This window comes from Uranotaenia lowii, chromosome 3 (genome assembly GCF_029784155.1).
Source record: "Uranotaenia lowii strain MFRU-FL chromosome 3, ASM2978415v1, whole genome shotgun sequence".
Lineage (NCBI taxonomy): Eukaryota > Metazoa > Arthropoda > Insecta > Diptera > Culicidae > Uranotaenia > Uranotaenia lowii.
In genome coordinates, this window is record NC_073693.1 from 87,307,811 (window position 1) to 87,324,604 (window position 16,794).

Consider the following 16,794-nt stretch of genomic DNA (forward strand, 5'->3'; position numbering starts at 1 on the left):
AAGTAAAAAGTTAATATATCTGAAAACTGTTAACTACGTTTGAAAGCCTATAAATTGAGTTACAAATAAGCTAAATTTGGTTTTTATTAGAAGGTTTTAGAGATTACTTAAAATGTAATTTTAAAAGTTTCAAATATCCGGTTTTTCGAAGGCTTACAATCATACATCTCTACTGATCAAATTTAAGTATTAAGAAGCAAATGGATTGTTTCATGTGAAAGTTCACCTTTTTCCATTGTTTAGGTTTAGTTAAGGTGCTATTTTTATGGTCATTTGGTGATAATTTTTGGTGATTTTCCATGAGAAAGCCCGCATAGTAAAATGGCTAAAACCCCATCAAATGGTTCAATTTGAAGAAACAAAGACCATGGGAACAGTGGGAGGATCTAGGGAACTGCATGATGGTAAAATTTCATTTGTTTTTGAGGCCCAAAAATTTTGAGAAATGTTTTAAATTTAACCCATAGATGTACGCAGCAATATTGTCCATCTTTTGATTGTAAATGTTTTTGAAAAAAATAAAAAACGTTGAAAAAATCAGTTTAGTCCTAACAAAAATAACTATTATTAATGTTAATGCCTTCTGTGCTAAATGGTACCATGAAAGTATTTGGTCGTCTTTTGCGACTTGAGTGCAGGGCTCTCATTTTCCGTCAGTTGAATAAAAATAAGATTATTTTTTTTTATACTTTCAACCAATCAGTATATTCATTCATAAAAATAATAAAAATAAGATTATTTCAAAGAAATGCGTTTTTTGCTGTCAAATTCAAGTTTATATCGTACAAATTTATTACTTGCCTGATTGCTGATTTTATTGTTAGTACCTGGACTTGATCCCCTGACCATACGATCTGCAGCTCATGATGGTTCCTCGACGCTATCTGGAATATATAAATTCAAGGGGATTTGCTTCGAAGGCATTAAACCAAAAGCAAATCGTATATTTCTATAACTAAAATCTTTTAAATCGTAGAACACGTCACGATCTAAAAATAGACCAACATTTTGAAGCCTCCTTTAATTCGATTCCAATCATCGATATCCCATTATCATAAACGATTTTATTGAACTTTTTTGTATTCTTTTACGATTGCCACCAAATACGTTTTACGAAAATCAGACATGCGAATTAATTTGCAAACTTATACGGTTGCATGCACATTATTACGAATCAATGCAGTTATATACGTTTTTTTTTATTTCGAATTCTTTTATGCATAGCAAGACAAAATCTTTCAGTCACGGCCGATCACCGTCTATCGGTCGTTTCACGGATTTTTTGCGAATTGTCGTACACAAAGGTGTGTGTGTGTGTGTGTGTGTGTGTGTGTGTGTGTGTGTGTGTGTGTGTGTGTGTGTGTGTGTGTGTGTGTGTGTGTGTGTGTGTGTGTGTGTGTGTGTGTGTGTGTGTGTGTGTGTGTGTGTGTGTGTGTGTGTGTGTGTGTGTGTGTGTGTGTGTGTGTGTGTGTGTGTGTGTGTGTGTGTGTGTGTGTGTGTGTGTGTGTGTGTGTGTGTGTGTGTGTGTGTGTGTGTGTGTGTGTGTGTGTGTGTGTGTGTGTGTGTGTGTGTGTGTGTGTGTGTGTGTGTGTGTGTGTGTGTGTGTGTGTGTGTGTGTGTGTGTGTGTGTGTGTGTGTGTGTGTGTGTGTGTGTGTGTGTGTGTGTGTGTGTGTGTGTGTGTGTGTGTGTGTAGAATGTTGCTCCTATTTGGATTTTGGAATTCACTATTCAGTTGTCAACACGCCGTCCAAGGAAGAAAAGCAGCGTATCATAATTTTGCTCGCGCATCGCGAAAATCCGAGCCTGTTGCCGAGTTGCCGGTAGTTCCAAGCGAAACCCTAACCTTTCTCTCCGAGATGCCGCAAATAAGCTGGGTGTATCGTCTACAACCGTGCATCGAGCCAAAAAACGATCCGGACTATCGACTTACAAGAAGGAAGTGACTCCAAATCGCGATGATAAACTAAATACGACGGCCAAAGCGCCATCCCGGAGGCTGTAGGTTCACGACGATGCTGACGAAGTTTGACTGCGTGGTAATGGACGACGAAACCTACGTCAAAGCCGACTACAAGCAGCTTCCGGGACAGGAGTTTTATACGGCAAAAGGAAGGGGAAAGGTAGCAGATATTTTCAAACACATGAAACTGTCAAACTTTGCTAAGAAATATCTGGTTTGGCAAGCCATCTGTACCTGTGGCTTGAAAAGCAGCATTTTCATAGCTTCCGGGACTGTCAACCAAGAAATTTACGTGAAAGAGTGTTTGAATAAACGTCTGCTGCCTTTCCTGAAGAAACACGGTTGTTCCGTACTATTTTGGCCGGATTTGGCGTCTTGCCATTACGGTAAAAAGGCCATGGAGTGGTACGCCGCCAACAACGTGCAGGTGGTTCCCAAGGACAAGAACCCTCCCAACACGCCAAAGCTCCGCCCAATTGAGAAATACTGGGCTATTGTAAAGCGGAACTTAAAAAAGACCATAAAAATTGCTAAGGATGAGCAGCAGTTCAAGGTAAACTGGCTTTCTCCGGCGAAGAAGGTGAACAAGGTGGCTGTACAAAATCTGATAGCAGGGGTTAAGCGTAAGGCTCGGCAATTCGGATTTGGAAAAGCGGAAGCCTAACTGAATATTTTTCCTGAATTTTATACTCAATAAACTTGAAAAAGAAATTTAATTTGATTATTTAAATAACGGATTTCACCGATGTACACGCGTTTTCCCTTGACCAAATTTTGACCGTATCACCCTTTACTCAGATGGAACTTTCATGTACTATCCAGGAAAAAAAAACTCTTAGAGTATTTTAATTATAATAATAATTCTTAAAATTTCAACTTCCAATTGAGGAGTGCCTGTTTCTTTTCCGAAGAACTTTTAATTTGACACAGATTCATTTTTCATCGCGCCCTACCAGGCAGCTGTTAAGTGAAATCCTCACACTCACGGGCAAAACCATCCCAGCCCAAACGAGCATCCTGATGAGGGTCACACACATGTGTCCAGCCTCTTCAATTCTGGGCCTCGACCAGAGAAGGACACACAAATATGTACGGAATCGTCCTGGACACACGTCCTTGTCGTCACCGTCAACGGGGTGATTCTTTTTACGCCAAGAAGGGGAACTTGAGGCAAAAAAAAAGTAAAAATAACACCCTCATCGACCGGATCTATTCACTCTCCATTCATTGTATGGTACCTCACCACTTCGGTTCATTTTGAACATTTCTTGGGGGCGATTTGAGGAAGTTTGAGGATTCGTGAGGCAGAGAATTGCGAAAAACAAGCTTTTTTCCGCCAGATGTAGCATCCGGAACACTTCGACGAGTCAGAGATGGGTTTTGGATTATTTTCCCCCAGTTACCACCCCCAACCCATTTGTGGGAGCACATTCACTTATATCTTCCCACAAACAAACAAAGAAAGAAACCAAAAGAAAAACGAACACATTTACACCATTACGAAAACGACAACATATGTATGTATGTATCGTCCCATATAAGAACAAAAGGACGGTAATCAGATTGTCAAATTATCGAAATTCCTCGGGATGACGCCTTCCGGAATGTTCCGGAACCATAGGATGGAAGGAAGCAAGGAAGGAACGAAGCTAGACAGGAAGGGCGCGTCATGAGTGCGAAATCGGTTTGTTCATTTGGAGCGATATTGTTTGCATCATTGAGATCGGTCTTCGTTGAGCCTGTAGCTAGGCAGGGATCGGCCCTGGGACTTTTGCTTCTGATTCCGGTCTGAGCCTAAGGTGGAAGTGGAACTGGGAAAGCTTTTCTGAAAAACCCTTATTTAGCGGCATGTTGGACAGGTGTTATCTTATCACGAGTGACAACCGGTTGATGGCGGAAGCATATCAAACAAGTGATGCCAGGTGAACTAAGTGAAAACTAATACGAAATAATTTGAGATATGAAGTTAAAATTTCAAAAACGATTAGTTAGATTTGTACTCAGAGATTTTAATGAAAAATAATAAATTCTAATTGGAAAATTTGATTGACTTGAGCCGCTTAACAGAAGTTTTCCCTAAAAGCATATGTAAAAACTTGTTATCAATTTATAGAAGGTGAAAATCGCTATAAATTAAAGATTTGAATCAATTTGGATATTTACTCTTGTTAACATTATTCAATCCATGAGTTCCAACTCGAAATTTGTTGAGCGAAAAATACTAAAAAATATCTCTAATTAAACGGATGCCAACTTGAATTTTGGAATTTTTTGAAGGCCCCAATACTCAAACATAAACGAACTAAGAGAGAAATGAGAGTGTGTTTGTGTTAGCTTTTCATTTCCTCTTTTCTCCAGAATTTTTTGTTATGTTTATGTTTGTATACAGTACACAGTATACAGTACAACATTTTAAAAGTTAAAATATGGCGGTTTCCACTGTTTACCAAATCTTTAAATCCGCAAGCAGTGGCAGACCAGCAACAATTATAGACGGAAACGAACTTCGCTCGTGCCTTCAACAACAAGGATTCACTGAGCCAACGGGATGCTGCCAAAAAGTTAATTTTTTCTCACCAGTACATTGGCAAGACATTGAAAAAAGTTGGAGTTAAGTGCCGAAAGAAGACAAAAGCCCCAGAATTCACTGAGGATCAAATTTCGACTCTTAAATCCGAATGTCGATGGATTGTAAAAAATCATTCCGGATATCTCCGAATATTAAATACATGTTCAAAAATAAGTTTGAACAGAAAGTGATTTTGTAGGGGGAAAGTTCATATAATGCCCCAGGTGGCTAATACGCGCCACTCGGGTTTTGAAGAATCTGTTACCATTAAATCTGTGATAGGCCATGGCAAGTATGAATTTTTCCTTAAAGTACCACTGTTTCGTAAAAACCTCACAATTTAGGTTTTTCTTCATTTCGATCTAAATTTTAACACACCTTCAATAAGGTGTCACCAAGCATAAAAAAAATGAATTAGACAATATTTCCTGACACATCGTTATAGGAGAATCTAAAATATGATTTTATGCAAAAGAGTCATATTGAGCTCGCTAAAATTGTCTTTTTGTGGGAATGTTTTATCACGGCCCATGCGCTTGTTATAACGCGCCAATTGTTATAAGCTGAGAAAAGCATCAATTTTTCAAAACGAAAAATTTACATTGAAAAAGAACAAAACGATAAAAACCATTTTTCGAGTGTTAATTCAGTCTAAAAATTCTACTTTTCTTTTTTTTTTAATTTCGAATAGTGTTTTTTATTTTCATTTCAGTCAAAGATTCTTTTTCGGTCTTCAGTTGCTTTCGGGTGTGTTCGGCTACTGGGCGCGTATTGAATATACAGCAGCGCGTATTTACAACACATTTTTGTTCTGTGGCTTTCAATACCCAAGTAACAATTTTAGCTTTATAATGGTCAGCAAAATTTCGTTCGGACTATAGCATAAAGCCAAAATCAGGCCCTATTCTGGAAACGTCATCATGACCAATCATTGTTGGTCATCAATGTTGGTCACCAAAGCTTTTAAAAAGCTGTTATTAAACATGTTAGCAATTTTTGTTTTTTTTTTCGATTCTGTGAGTTCTTGGAGTTTTTTCCAGCAACCATAATGGTTGATGAATGATGATTGCATTATTGAAATATGATATGGTAAAGTTAATAGCCAAAAAACCAATGTTTTAACCATATTATGAGCATCTTTTCTACTGCCAGTCAATATTTTAGGTAAAATGTGTATGAAATAGTATCTTAAAACAAATGCGCCTCGTCAAATCTGATGGTCAATCATGATGGAATTGATGGAAAATAGGCCTGAAAAAATAATTTCCAATGCTTGCATTGTGAATCTATCAACATGACGTCATTTTGTGCCCTTCGATTTTGCAACCAACATGGCGTTAGTCAATTCAATGCTTAATAGCCTTTTTATGGTCAGAAAAATGGCTAATTAGTTTTTTTTTATGGTTTTATGATGACCCCAAAAAAGCTACGATTTGACGTTTCTCTCGCAAGTCAACCAATAACACGCTTAGGATGAGTTCCTCATTTCTGAGTTGTTAATCATTAATACAGTAAATGAGGACAGACTTTTTGATTAAAAAGGGTTGGTTGGTTATGATTAACCTGTGGAATAAATCATGAGTTGAAAACAAATTTCGTTGTCTGACGCCATCTTGAAGTCCAAGATGGCGGCCTCCGCTGAACTTTAAAATGTTGTAAATGACTTAAAATCGCATGAAACCTCAAAAATATGGGAATTGGGTGAAAGGGCTAAACGAATGGAAGTCGAATTTCACTTTCAGATGCCATTTTGAAACCCAAGATGGCGGCATCCATTCAACTTTTAATGCTGTAAATGACAAAAAGTCGCATTCAACCATCACTTTACGGGTATTGGGTGAAATGGCTTAACTAGAAGAAGTCGATTTTTTTTTCCTCCGACGCCATCTTGAAATCCAGGATTGCGGCTTCCGCTGATCTTTAAAATGCTGTTAATCACTGAAAATCGCTTGAAAGGCCCACAATATTGGTATTTGTTGATAGGGCTAAACTAGAAGAAGTCGAATTTCGCTATCGGACGTCATCTTGAAATCCAAGATGGCGGCTTCCACTGAACTTTAAAATACTGTTAATCACTGAAAATCGCATTAAACCTCCAAAATATGGGGGATTAATTGGGATAAGCTATAAGAAGTTTATTTTTGATTCTGGCGCTCTGTAAATGAATGAAATAGTATGAAACTCCCAAAATATATTGTATTGGGTAAAAAGGCTAGCATTTTTAAAGTTTATCGAATGCCGCCATGTTGGATTTCAAGATGGCGTCAGATAGCGAATTTATACACCTACTCGTTAAGCCCTTTTACCCAATACCAATGTTGTTTGGGTTTCATGTCATTTTAAGTCATTTTCTACATTTCAAAGTTCAGCGGAAGCCGCCATCTTGGATTTCAAGACAACGTCAGATAACGGAATTCGACCTCTACCGGTTGATCTCTTTCAACTTATACCCATATTGTGGGCGTTTTATGTGAGTTTCAGTCATATACAGTATTTTCAAGTTGAGTAGTAGCCGCCATCTTGGAATTTTAGATGGCGACGGACAACGAAATGCGTCTTCTACTCTTTATCATTTTCACCTAATAACCATATTGTGAAGGTTTCATGATATTTTCAGTTATTTACAGCTTTGGAAATAAAAGCGGAATCCGTCATCTTGGATTAATGATGGCGTCAAGCAACAAATTTTCTTTCTACTATTTGGGCCCTTTCCCTCAATACTCATATTGTAAAGATATTCATTCCACTTCCGGTGATTTCAAGTTTTCAAAGATTTATAATATTTTATTATTTTAACTCAAAACTAACACACATAACTTATCAAAAATGTGTAAAAATGGGAAGTTCCAATTGAAATATGTGCTATCTAACCTGAGCGTGTCCTGTTTTGACATCTTGATCAAGAACTGTCACTAAGTTTTATGGCGGTTTAATTATCATGCACTGAGTGCTATTATAGAACATGCAAAAAAAAAGCTTGGAGCAAACTTCTAAGTTTGGGTTTTATTATAGTTTAAACATAGCATTCATAACTCTTTCGAAATAACTAAAACAGCATGTTTAATAAATGTTTTATGAGCGTTTTCAAAACTATTTGAAAACATATGGTCGAAACAAAAATATGAGCATTTTGTATGACCATAATTAAACCGTCATAAAACGCTGCACAAAAAATGTCATAATAAAACCATAATAGAACTTCCTAATACTAGTTGACATAATCTGTGTTACTTGGATATCGTATTTAAAAATCACGTTTTTAAAGCAACTAAATGAATTTGAGTAATATGAAATTATAAGCATTTGTGGAAAACCCTTCTCTTCAACGAGTACACTCGTTTTTTTATTAAAAATGTACGCAAAATACAAGTAAGTCGGCGATTCGCTTAGGTGGAGCATTCTAGAGCATGTTCCCCTACATAGCCATTTCTGAGAGAGGTATTTCTTAGCCATTGTTGAAGCCGTTTGGTTTGGCTATCAATGAAGATGTGTACAAAAATGAATGTTTGAAGAAAAAAATTTGATGCCGTTTCTACACAAACATCTTGCAGCTAGACAATAGGTGTTTTGGCCGGATGAAACGTCATCGCAATCCTTCCTGGATTGGATACCCATTCGATCCCATTTGAACTCAAGAAAAATAATCTTTACGAAAATAAGCTTTCACCAGATCAAAGTATCCCGTTTCTAAGTGAATTAAGCATTACATATCCAAGAAATGTCGATTTTCTACAATTTTTTTTTTTCGATTTAACACCAAGTTTCAACATTTTGAGCATTTTTAAGTTATTTGGCATCGAATTTTAAATTTAGATCTTTTCAATTTACTTCGGTCCCTCCTTAGATGATTTTTTAGGAAACTTTGAGTGCTTCAAGGCACCCCTGAATCAAGTCCGATTAAGCTAAATTTTTGCACAGAACAATTTTTAGGTTAAATCTACAAAATGTATGTGGTTCTTATGTGTATGCATACATACAATATTTTTTGGATTTATTTCGAACTGTCTTCAGACAAAATGTTTGTTTGGTGTTGAAGAGTCCATTTTAATTTAGTGTTTATTTTTAAACAGATTTCTTACATCACAATTACTGGTACAGGCAGAAAAATCCAATTATTTTTTGCCAAAACGAATGGCTTCCAGTTCTCCAAATATGATCCCTTTGGCTTCCTTAATTTTAATGATCATTGAATTTAACGAGAATATGATTTTTTTTAAAAAGCTCATCAAAATGGTAGATGATAGAATTTTCAAACATCTATAACTATAGGAAATCATCAAATATGTGTTTTTGTCACTTTGTTTCTAGTTAACATTGTCCATTTATGGTGTTTATGGTTTTTTTTGCATAAAGTGTTTATTTTTATCTACCATCTGGCACAAAAAATCAGGTTTTCGAAAATTTCGGTTTAAATAAAAGTTTCGTAGCCCTTCAAATCTGAATCCATTGGAATTATTTTTTAATTCATATATATTGTCGAGATTTAAAAAATACACAGAAACTATTTAACTTAAAATAATAAAGATAATCATTCGTATGCGGGACAAAATGTAATCCTCATCCGTCCCAGAAATTTTTATCCGTTAGAGTTCCTGGAGTGTCAATTCGGCACTACTTATTTAAACGCTAGATATCTCTTGTTTCTTAAAATATGTTTTTTAAGGCGATATCCAAGTGAAGCACTTCAGCTTTCTATTTTTCAAAGTCTGAGCAATAAAAATCTTCCAAAACATCCTTCGAAAGAAGACTAAAGCTATGATCATTTAGTATCCGGACACTTTATTTCGGTGGTAGCTACTTTACTAGTGCTCAGATATGCAAAATTGTATGAGCGTTGTGTTGGTTATGAAAAGGACTATCTTGCCTATTTTTGTCAGATTTTTAAGATAACGTGTGTTTGAGATATTTACGATGCAAAAAGACATGGTAAAAATAATGTTGCACGATCGCCTCGGAAATTCTTTATTGCCAACTGGAAAACTCATGAACTGTCGATTTTTTCTTTTTTTTTGCCACAAATGGTTAAGAAGTATAAGGAGCCGAATCAAAGCAATCGAAAGATTCCTTTCAATTCAACCACGGTAAATGAAAAGTTCATATACCAGTATTTCGATAGCAACTTACTACCTTCTTCAGTGAGCGTTTTCGACGAAAATATAGTTATATACACACGTTTGTAACTGTCCGGATTCGAATTGATCATAGCCTTACGAAATGCTAACAGAACAATTCTTAAGCGTCCAAGAAAGCTGAAGCTAAAAACTAAACGTTGCGTACAAGCATATATTTTTATGGATTTTTTTAAGATCATGATCACATAAAATGTAAAAAAGTGGTAAAAACCGTACTTTTCAATCATAAAACCGTCAAAACTGTTTAAGTCACACAAGATAAATTTAGAAAAAAGGATTGGAAAGTTGACGTAGTTTGGCACATTTTGGCATCTTCAAATTGTCAAAATATCAGAATTTTTGACTTGAGGAACCTCTGAAGTTCGTTTGAATGGTGTGAGGTAAAATTAAAAAAAAAAAACGCGTTTTATATCATTATCATTAAATTGCATTTCCATTCGAATAAAAAAACCATTCTGTTCAGTTGGTTTTGAATTATGGTAATTTTAATTTGTATTCAAAAATTTCGAACACCTTTTTTTTTGGATAGAAAGATTTTATTATGTTTTTATGACCGCAATGTGCTTTTTACAAGCCTTATCTAGAGCTGTGGCGGAATGTGTTGTTCAAAGCAAAATTAGTTAATGTCCTAGCTTCAGCTGGACATACACTAAAATTGGAACAATACAGAGAAGATAAGCATGATGAAATGCAAAATCATTTTTGGAAAATACGTGGAAAATTAGGAAAATTCATTAAAAATTTCTTAACCGCCCGCACATTCCAAGTGATTATAAGAACAACACTGTCCACTGTCAAAGACGAAAAAAATGGTGTTCCGCATGGTTCTGTACTTGCAGAAACTTTATTTTTGATTGCGATTCATCTTTAAAAATCTAAATAAAGGGGTACACGTTTTAGTTTGCGCAAATGATATTTAAGTAGCTGTTACGGGATGTAGTCCTAAAGTGGACAGCAGGAAACTTCATATAGGTGTTGACGGAAAAACAAAATGAGCCAAATCCATGGGATTCACGGTGGCTCCAGAGATGTGTCTCATGAGTCATATCTGCCTTAAAAACCATAAACCTTGGAAGCTCAAAGTATTTTTTGATGGGATACCAATACCATATAGAAAAGAGCCCAAAATTCTAGGAATCACTTTCAATATGCGCATGAGTTTTGTGATTCACTCCAAGAATGTAAGGCAAGATATTTGTAGCCGCTCACATCTATATGAAATGCTATGAAATAGGCGTTCTGTGTCAAATCGCGACTTAACTCCACCTTGTTGCCGCTTTTTCTACCGTGAAAAAGGCCATCAGTGTAGCAGAAAAATTTAGAAAAAAATCAATTCCTTTATAAAAACGCTCGAAAAATATTTAGAAAATGTACCGGACTACATCTACCCAACACTGATCGAGTTTTACGTTATGGATATCGACGATGGAACTGCCACAAACTGAAGGTAAAATGGGAAATAAAAAATAAAATTCGTGCAGGAGATGCCACACAAAAGGCCTGTTACCATTCATTTAATGGTTACAATAAAAATTGTGATTTTTGGGCCAATTTGGATGAAAACTTTGTAAATATTGTAAATAAAAATTATTGTTTGAAAATGTCTAAAATTTGGATAAGATATCTACATGTTTGTGTGGTGTCTTGTCCTAATTTTAAAAGCAATCGGCTGGTGTCACTTAGGGATTTAGTTTTGTTTATTTATTTAGGTATTTATTAAATTCTTCGTTATTTATTCATTTATTTATTTATTTATTTATTTATTTTCGCGTTATTTATTTATTATTCATTTAGTTAGTTATTTGTTAGGTTTAGTTTTGTTAGATTAATATATTTTGTTATGGAATGCACGCCATAAAATGTTTTGTTCGAAAAGACACCAGCCCTCTATATGTCAGTTCCTGTATTGTTCCTGTCATGTTGCTGTCATCGAGAGTCTTCGAAGGGGACAAAACATGCTTCACGGGAAATGGGAACATGGCGATGAAAGGACAAGAAAACCTATAAATAGAAGGATCTCGAGAGACTCGAGGCTTTTTCGAGTATTTCCGGTCCGAGGTTGAGCAGCAACAGCGCGTCACACACCTTACGTGACTAGCCCGTTACCAACCGCACTTGGGTGGCATTGACCCCCTTCCCCCGTTATTATCAGTTCCGGCAGTGATCTGAACAATTTTCAACGGCCAGCTGGAAGCTTCACGACTGCATTTCCCAGCTGGTCGGTCGAGGTGGCAAAGTGAAGAGAACCCCAGAACAAGTGTCTTCCCCCAGTGCCGTGAATCACCATCAGCCTTTACGCGAACACACCGGTGTCCCGCGAGTGCGTTAGGTCGTGCCTGTGACAAGTGCCCCGCTCCCGTTACAACCCCCTAGGGGCATTCCGTGCTGTGGTGAGGTCTGGTGGGAATTCCCTCTGGGTGTTCTAGTGCCGACCAATCCGTTACTTGCCCCTCGATAGAGTGAGACACTCGCGTGGTTACCGTGCACAAGAAGAGCTCACCGGACCGAAGTGAAACGGTAGGCCTACGCCCAACAGGCCGAGTTGTTGCGGGAATTGGCCAAAGAGCAATTCCGGACTCCGTGCTGTTCCTGTATTCGTCCGATCCCGTTACGATGTTCCAGCAGAAGTCCCCCAACGAGTCGACCACCGAGAAACGGCCGCAACGAGATCATCGAGATACCAATAAAAAGAGCGCAAGTACAAAATTTAAACCAATCATCTTACCATTTGTTTCTTACCAACCACTTAAATTCGAGAAACCAAACACAAAAAGAAAAGTGGATTGAAAAATTTCATTAATAAATTAATGTATGGTCTTCCTTTCATCCAAATTGTCGAGTCTTTCTTTTATCAAACGTGCATTCCCTGAAAGATTAAGAATATTTTTCCTCTTGTTGTTTGTTTCCATAAAGTTTCCAAAAGGTTTAAAAAATCCGCCCATAAATCATAGTTTTACAAGTTTCTGTTGTTAAATAATATTTCTCCGGTGATCAATTTAAATCCAAAGTGTCAAAAATATCCAAATAAAAAAATATCCAAAGTGTCTCAAACCGCGACATATTGAAAGGCACTGACTTATAATCGATATACGTCTTAAAAAACATGTTTTAGAAGCAAACACCATGGAAAACTCGAGTAAATTAAGTTAATAATTGCACTTAAGGTCACAATCAAAGTTGTGCAAAATTTATCAAAATGTATTTAAAAAATATCACGAACGCTCTTAGAACAGACGTATGGCTCTGTATTCTCATATATGTGTTGAAATGTGTTTTTGATTTTTTTTAAAGCATAATTTTCACCATATAAAAACAGGTGTCCACTTTATTTCGTAAACACTCCTTATAAACTGAATCAAAACAGGTGAAAAATAGATACATAGTTCATTATTCGTAGAAGGATTTTTAAATCAAACTTTTATAGAGAATACTCATTCCAATTTATTGCCAGGGTTCCTCGAATCTGGCTTCCCTGCTGCCGCCCGATGGGCACAATCCTGCCTCTGTCTGTCAGTCAGCCAGTCAGGCGGCTGCACATGTGTGCGTTTCTTTCAATTCCACCGGGAAGAAAAGCTTCCCCGGAAGAGTTTCTCATCAGAGACAAATAGCACACGTAGAAGGAGGGAAAAAAAAATAATCGAGCAACAAGACGACGCATAAGCGGTAGAAGCTTTTCAATCTTGAAGGTAGGAACATATTCATCATATCTGGTTTCTCGCTTCGCCTATCTTTATGCTTCTCAAGTGGTTGATGAAAGCACCACCTTCACATATGGATGGAACACACAAATAGTGCTGAATGACTTCCACTCACCTGAATGCGATGGTTGTTGGAGTCGGAAACGATGACACGATTTGTGTTGGACACGGCAATATAGTGCGGATGTTCCAGCTGGCCCTCGTCTCTGCCGCAGGAACCGAATTTGCCGATGAAGGTGCCGTCCGATTGGAATACCTGATGGTGGAAGATGATGGATTCATTCTTTAGTTGGGTATTGTTCGAAAGAATGATGGGGGAAAGGGACAAAGCAATAAATGGTGTCTTTTATTGATAATTTATTTTGAAAAAAAAAGCAGCTGTGCGATTTTTCAACAACTTAGCTGAATCTTTTAACAAGAGTTGTGCCGAATGTTCTGCTGGCAGAATATTACTGACATTGTCGTCTGTACATAAATTACAGTTAAAGTAGGGTCTGTCTAATTGAAAGTTTTGTGTGAATATTTTTAAATTTTTTATAGTATTGAGGTAATATTATTAGAGTACGTAAATAGATAAAGAAGAGCTTCTGATTTTATTCGCCAATGATATTTTTAGCACGAATTTTTTTAAACTCCATAGACTCCGTAGAATTCACAATTCTGTTTTTCGGTTTTTTTTTGTGTTTCGTATTAACGCCCATAGTCTTTCAAAATTTGCATCAATGATGCTTCAGAAAAAACTTCAAGATTTTTTTTTATACCCTAGGATTTTTCAAGTTCGTAAAAAGTCTCAATTTGACATAGTGCTTTTACTTCCTCACGCACCTGAATTCTATGATTTTCCTTATCACAAACGTAGATGAAACCGAGCGCATCGGTGGTGATGCCCCATGGGTAGTTGAATTTGCCATCGGCGGTGCCCTGGGTGCCGAACGAACGCAGAAAACGTCCGGACGGATCCAGCACCTGGATGCGGTGGTTGTAGCGATCGGCAATGATAAACTGACCGATCCGGTTGACGGCCACCCCCGCCAAACAGTCGAACTCTCCGTCACCGTTGCCATATTGACCGAACTCCCGGGCGAAGATCCCATTAGAATCGAAGACCTGCACCCGATGGTTCGAAGAGTCCGCCACTACGATACTATTGTCCGGGCCCACGGCAATGCCGCGTGGCCACGTGAAGGAACCTGGTTCGCTCCCCCGACCTCCTATCTGGAACAGTTGTCGTCGCTTCTGCAGGTACTGCGTCCTAGGGGACATACCTGCTGCCCCGGGTATACCGACTACTGCTGCCGTAGGAGAGGTAGGGGAGCCTACCCCGTTTTTTGAATCATCATCGGAGCTGAGGATATCGGTCTGGCGCAACGGGAGACCGAGGCTTAGACGACGGGCTGCGGCAGCCGACGAAGAAGCCGAAGATGATGATGCTGAAGCGGATGATGGAGACGAAAGGCTGGATGATGAGGTGGCCCCCAGCGAGGACGATCCGGGTGTTTCCTTGCCGTCCTTGGTGGTCCGGTTGCCGTATTTGTTCTTGAGGTACCGGGCCCAGGAACTAAGGGCGGCTCCGTCCTTGTCGCTTCCGGTGCTGCGATCCGGCGAAGGCTCCCGAGATTTGAGAGCGTGCGTCGAACGACTGCGGGAGAGATCCGCCGGTTGCGAGGAGAGCGATGATGAGGCACCGTATCTGTAATAAGCATTACAAATGATGACATATTAGATAAAACTATCCAGAAACTTTTTTTTTGTAAACACACACTCTCTGCCTAATAACACGCGATTAAAAAAAATCTTTTTAGATATTTACTATGGTATAGATATACCAGGAATATATTCCGTAATTTCATAGTGCTTATCATTAATTCAGGTTCTAGCTGGGATTTTGCATGACTTTCTGCAGAAAGTCTTCTCATTTGCTGGTCAAAGCCGAAAAGGTATTTTCGATAATATTTAAAGGTGTACGGTTTAACTTTGAAATTATATGAACCTTGACAGGCACGAATCCAGACTATTTATAGGTTGCTTATCAAGGTGGTGAATTCATTTTATAGATTGTAGCACTAGGCACCGCGAGCCACCTTGTCTCCACAGTGTGCTACTCTGGGTCTATTAATACAATAAATATACTATTCTAAGACTCCCTAAAGTCTACTTGAGATCAGTGACCTCACGAACTGCTTCTACGTTTTTCATATGCTTGTTTGATCCACGACAATATTGATAAGCGAATCAGATCCAGGGTTTCGAAGCTCAATTGGATCGTCACCCTCACATTCCTCTAGTAGCACAAGCAGGCTTTGGACGGATCCTGAGAGCGGTATCACTCGTAGAGGAGGAACTCTAAAACTCCTGACAGTCGAAAATAACTCTCTCTCACTTCTCGTTCCGCCAGAATCGCTAAGAGCGCCGGTAACTCTTTGCTCCCGCAGAGGAGCGCCCTGGGACCGCTCTCTTTGCGTGTGACGATTCAAAGGGTAGCTGTGCGGTGATATATAAACAAATTTCAGGCTATTTTAAAATATTCATATTTGTAACATTATTTCATTTATTTTTTATTTATTTATTGCCAAGCCATTGCCATATTTATTGCCTTCAATTCACACGGTCCCTGGCAACTGTTCTCCAATTTCTCAAGCATCTCACATTCGCCAGTTTAAATATGCTCCTTAAGCCGCCGACCGTGGCCTAGAGGATAGCGTTTAAGTCTTCTAAGCCAGAGGTCATGAGATCGAGTATCAGTCACGGCATACGGAGTACTCTTTCTGTGGGCTAGTGGTGTTAGCATTAGTAAGATGCTAGCCATAATATCCCTGAAAGGTGTACGCTTTAGTGTTCAGTAGAATTTAGATGTCTTCAAAGAAACTTGAAGTTTAACTGAGATCCAATTTATAAAAATATATATATATATATATATATATAAAATAAATAAATCTACTCAACAAACTAATCAGCGTTGACACTTTCTATCTAGGGGAAATCTCTTGCTATCCAAAAGTTCGTGCTCCAAACAAAAGGGAAGAAATTATTGAACGAAAAGTTGAGATATACAGGAAATCAAAATAATGGGTATGAAGTATTCATTGAATCCCATGTACCTAAATCGAAAATTAAAGATGAAACGCACATCTTATGAAATTTTCTGCACACTTGGTGAATTCTACCGGACACTTTGTGAGTTTTATTTTTACTTGATGAATTCTGCCGCACATCTGATGAACTTTGCTACACATCTGGCAAATTTCCGCCCATTCCAGCGCACACTTCAGTGTGCTACTAATGTGTTTTCCTCGCGTTCCAAATGAACACTTCATATCTCTGAGTACAACAGCTAATATCTTCGAACTATTCGGATTGAATCATTTCCAAATGACCAGCAAAGATCTAAACAAACCAACATGGGTAAGCCAGATGCCCAGAACATAGGTTTTCTT

At 37.9% G+C, this 16,794-nt stretch overlaps 1 protein-coding gene across 4 annotated transcripts in view; it reads right to left on the reverse strand.

Annotated features, from left to right (window-relative positions):
* LOC129754509 (RING finger protein nhl-1) overlaps positions 1 to 16,794 on the reverse strand; it is a 168,326-nt gene that overhangs the window by 36,031 nt on the left and 115,501 nt on the right. For all 4 annotated transcript variants that reach the window (XM_055750624.1, XM_055750623.1, XM_055750625.1 and 1 more), the window contains 2 exons: positions 14,186 to 15,050; positions 13,476 to 13,616 (listed from right to left, as the gene is read on the reverse strand). In XM_055750624.1, coding sequence (XP_055606599.1) covers positions 13,476 to 13,616; positions 14,186 to 15,050 — 1,006 coding nt within the window. The remainder of the gene's footprint in view (positions 1 to 13,475; positions 13,617 to 14,185; positions 15,051 to 16,794) is intronic.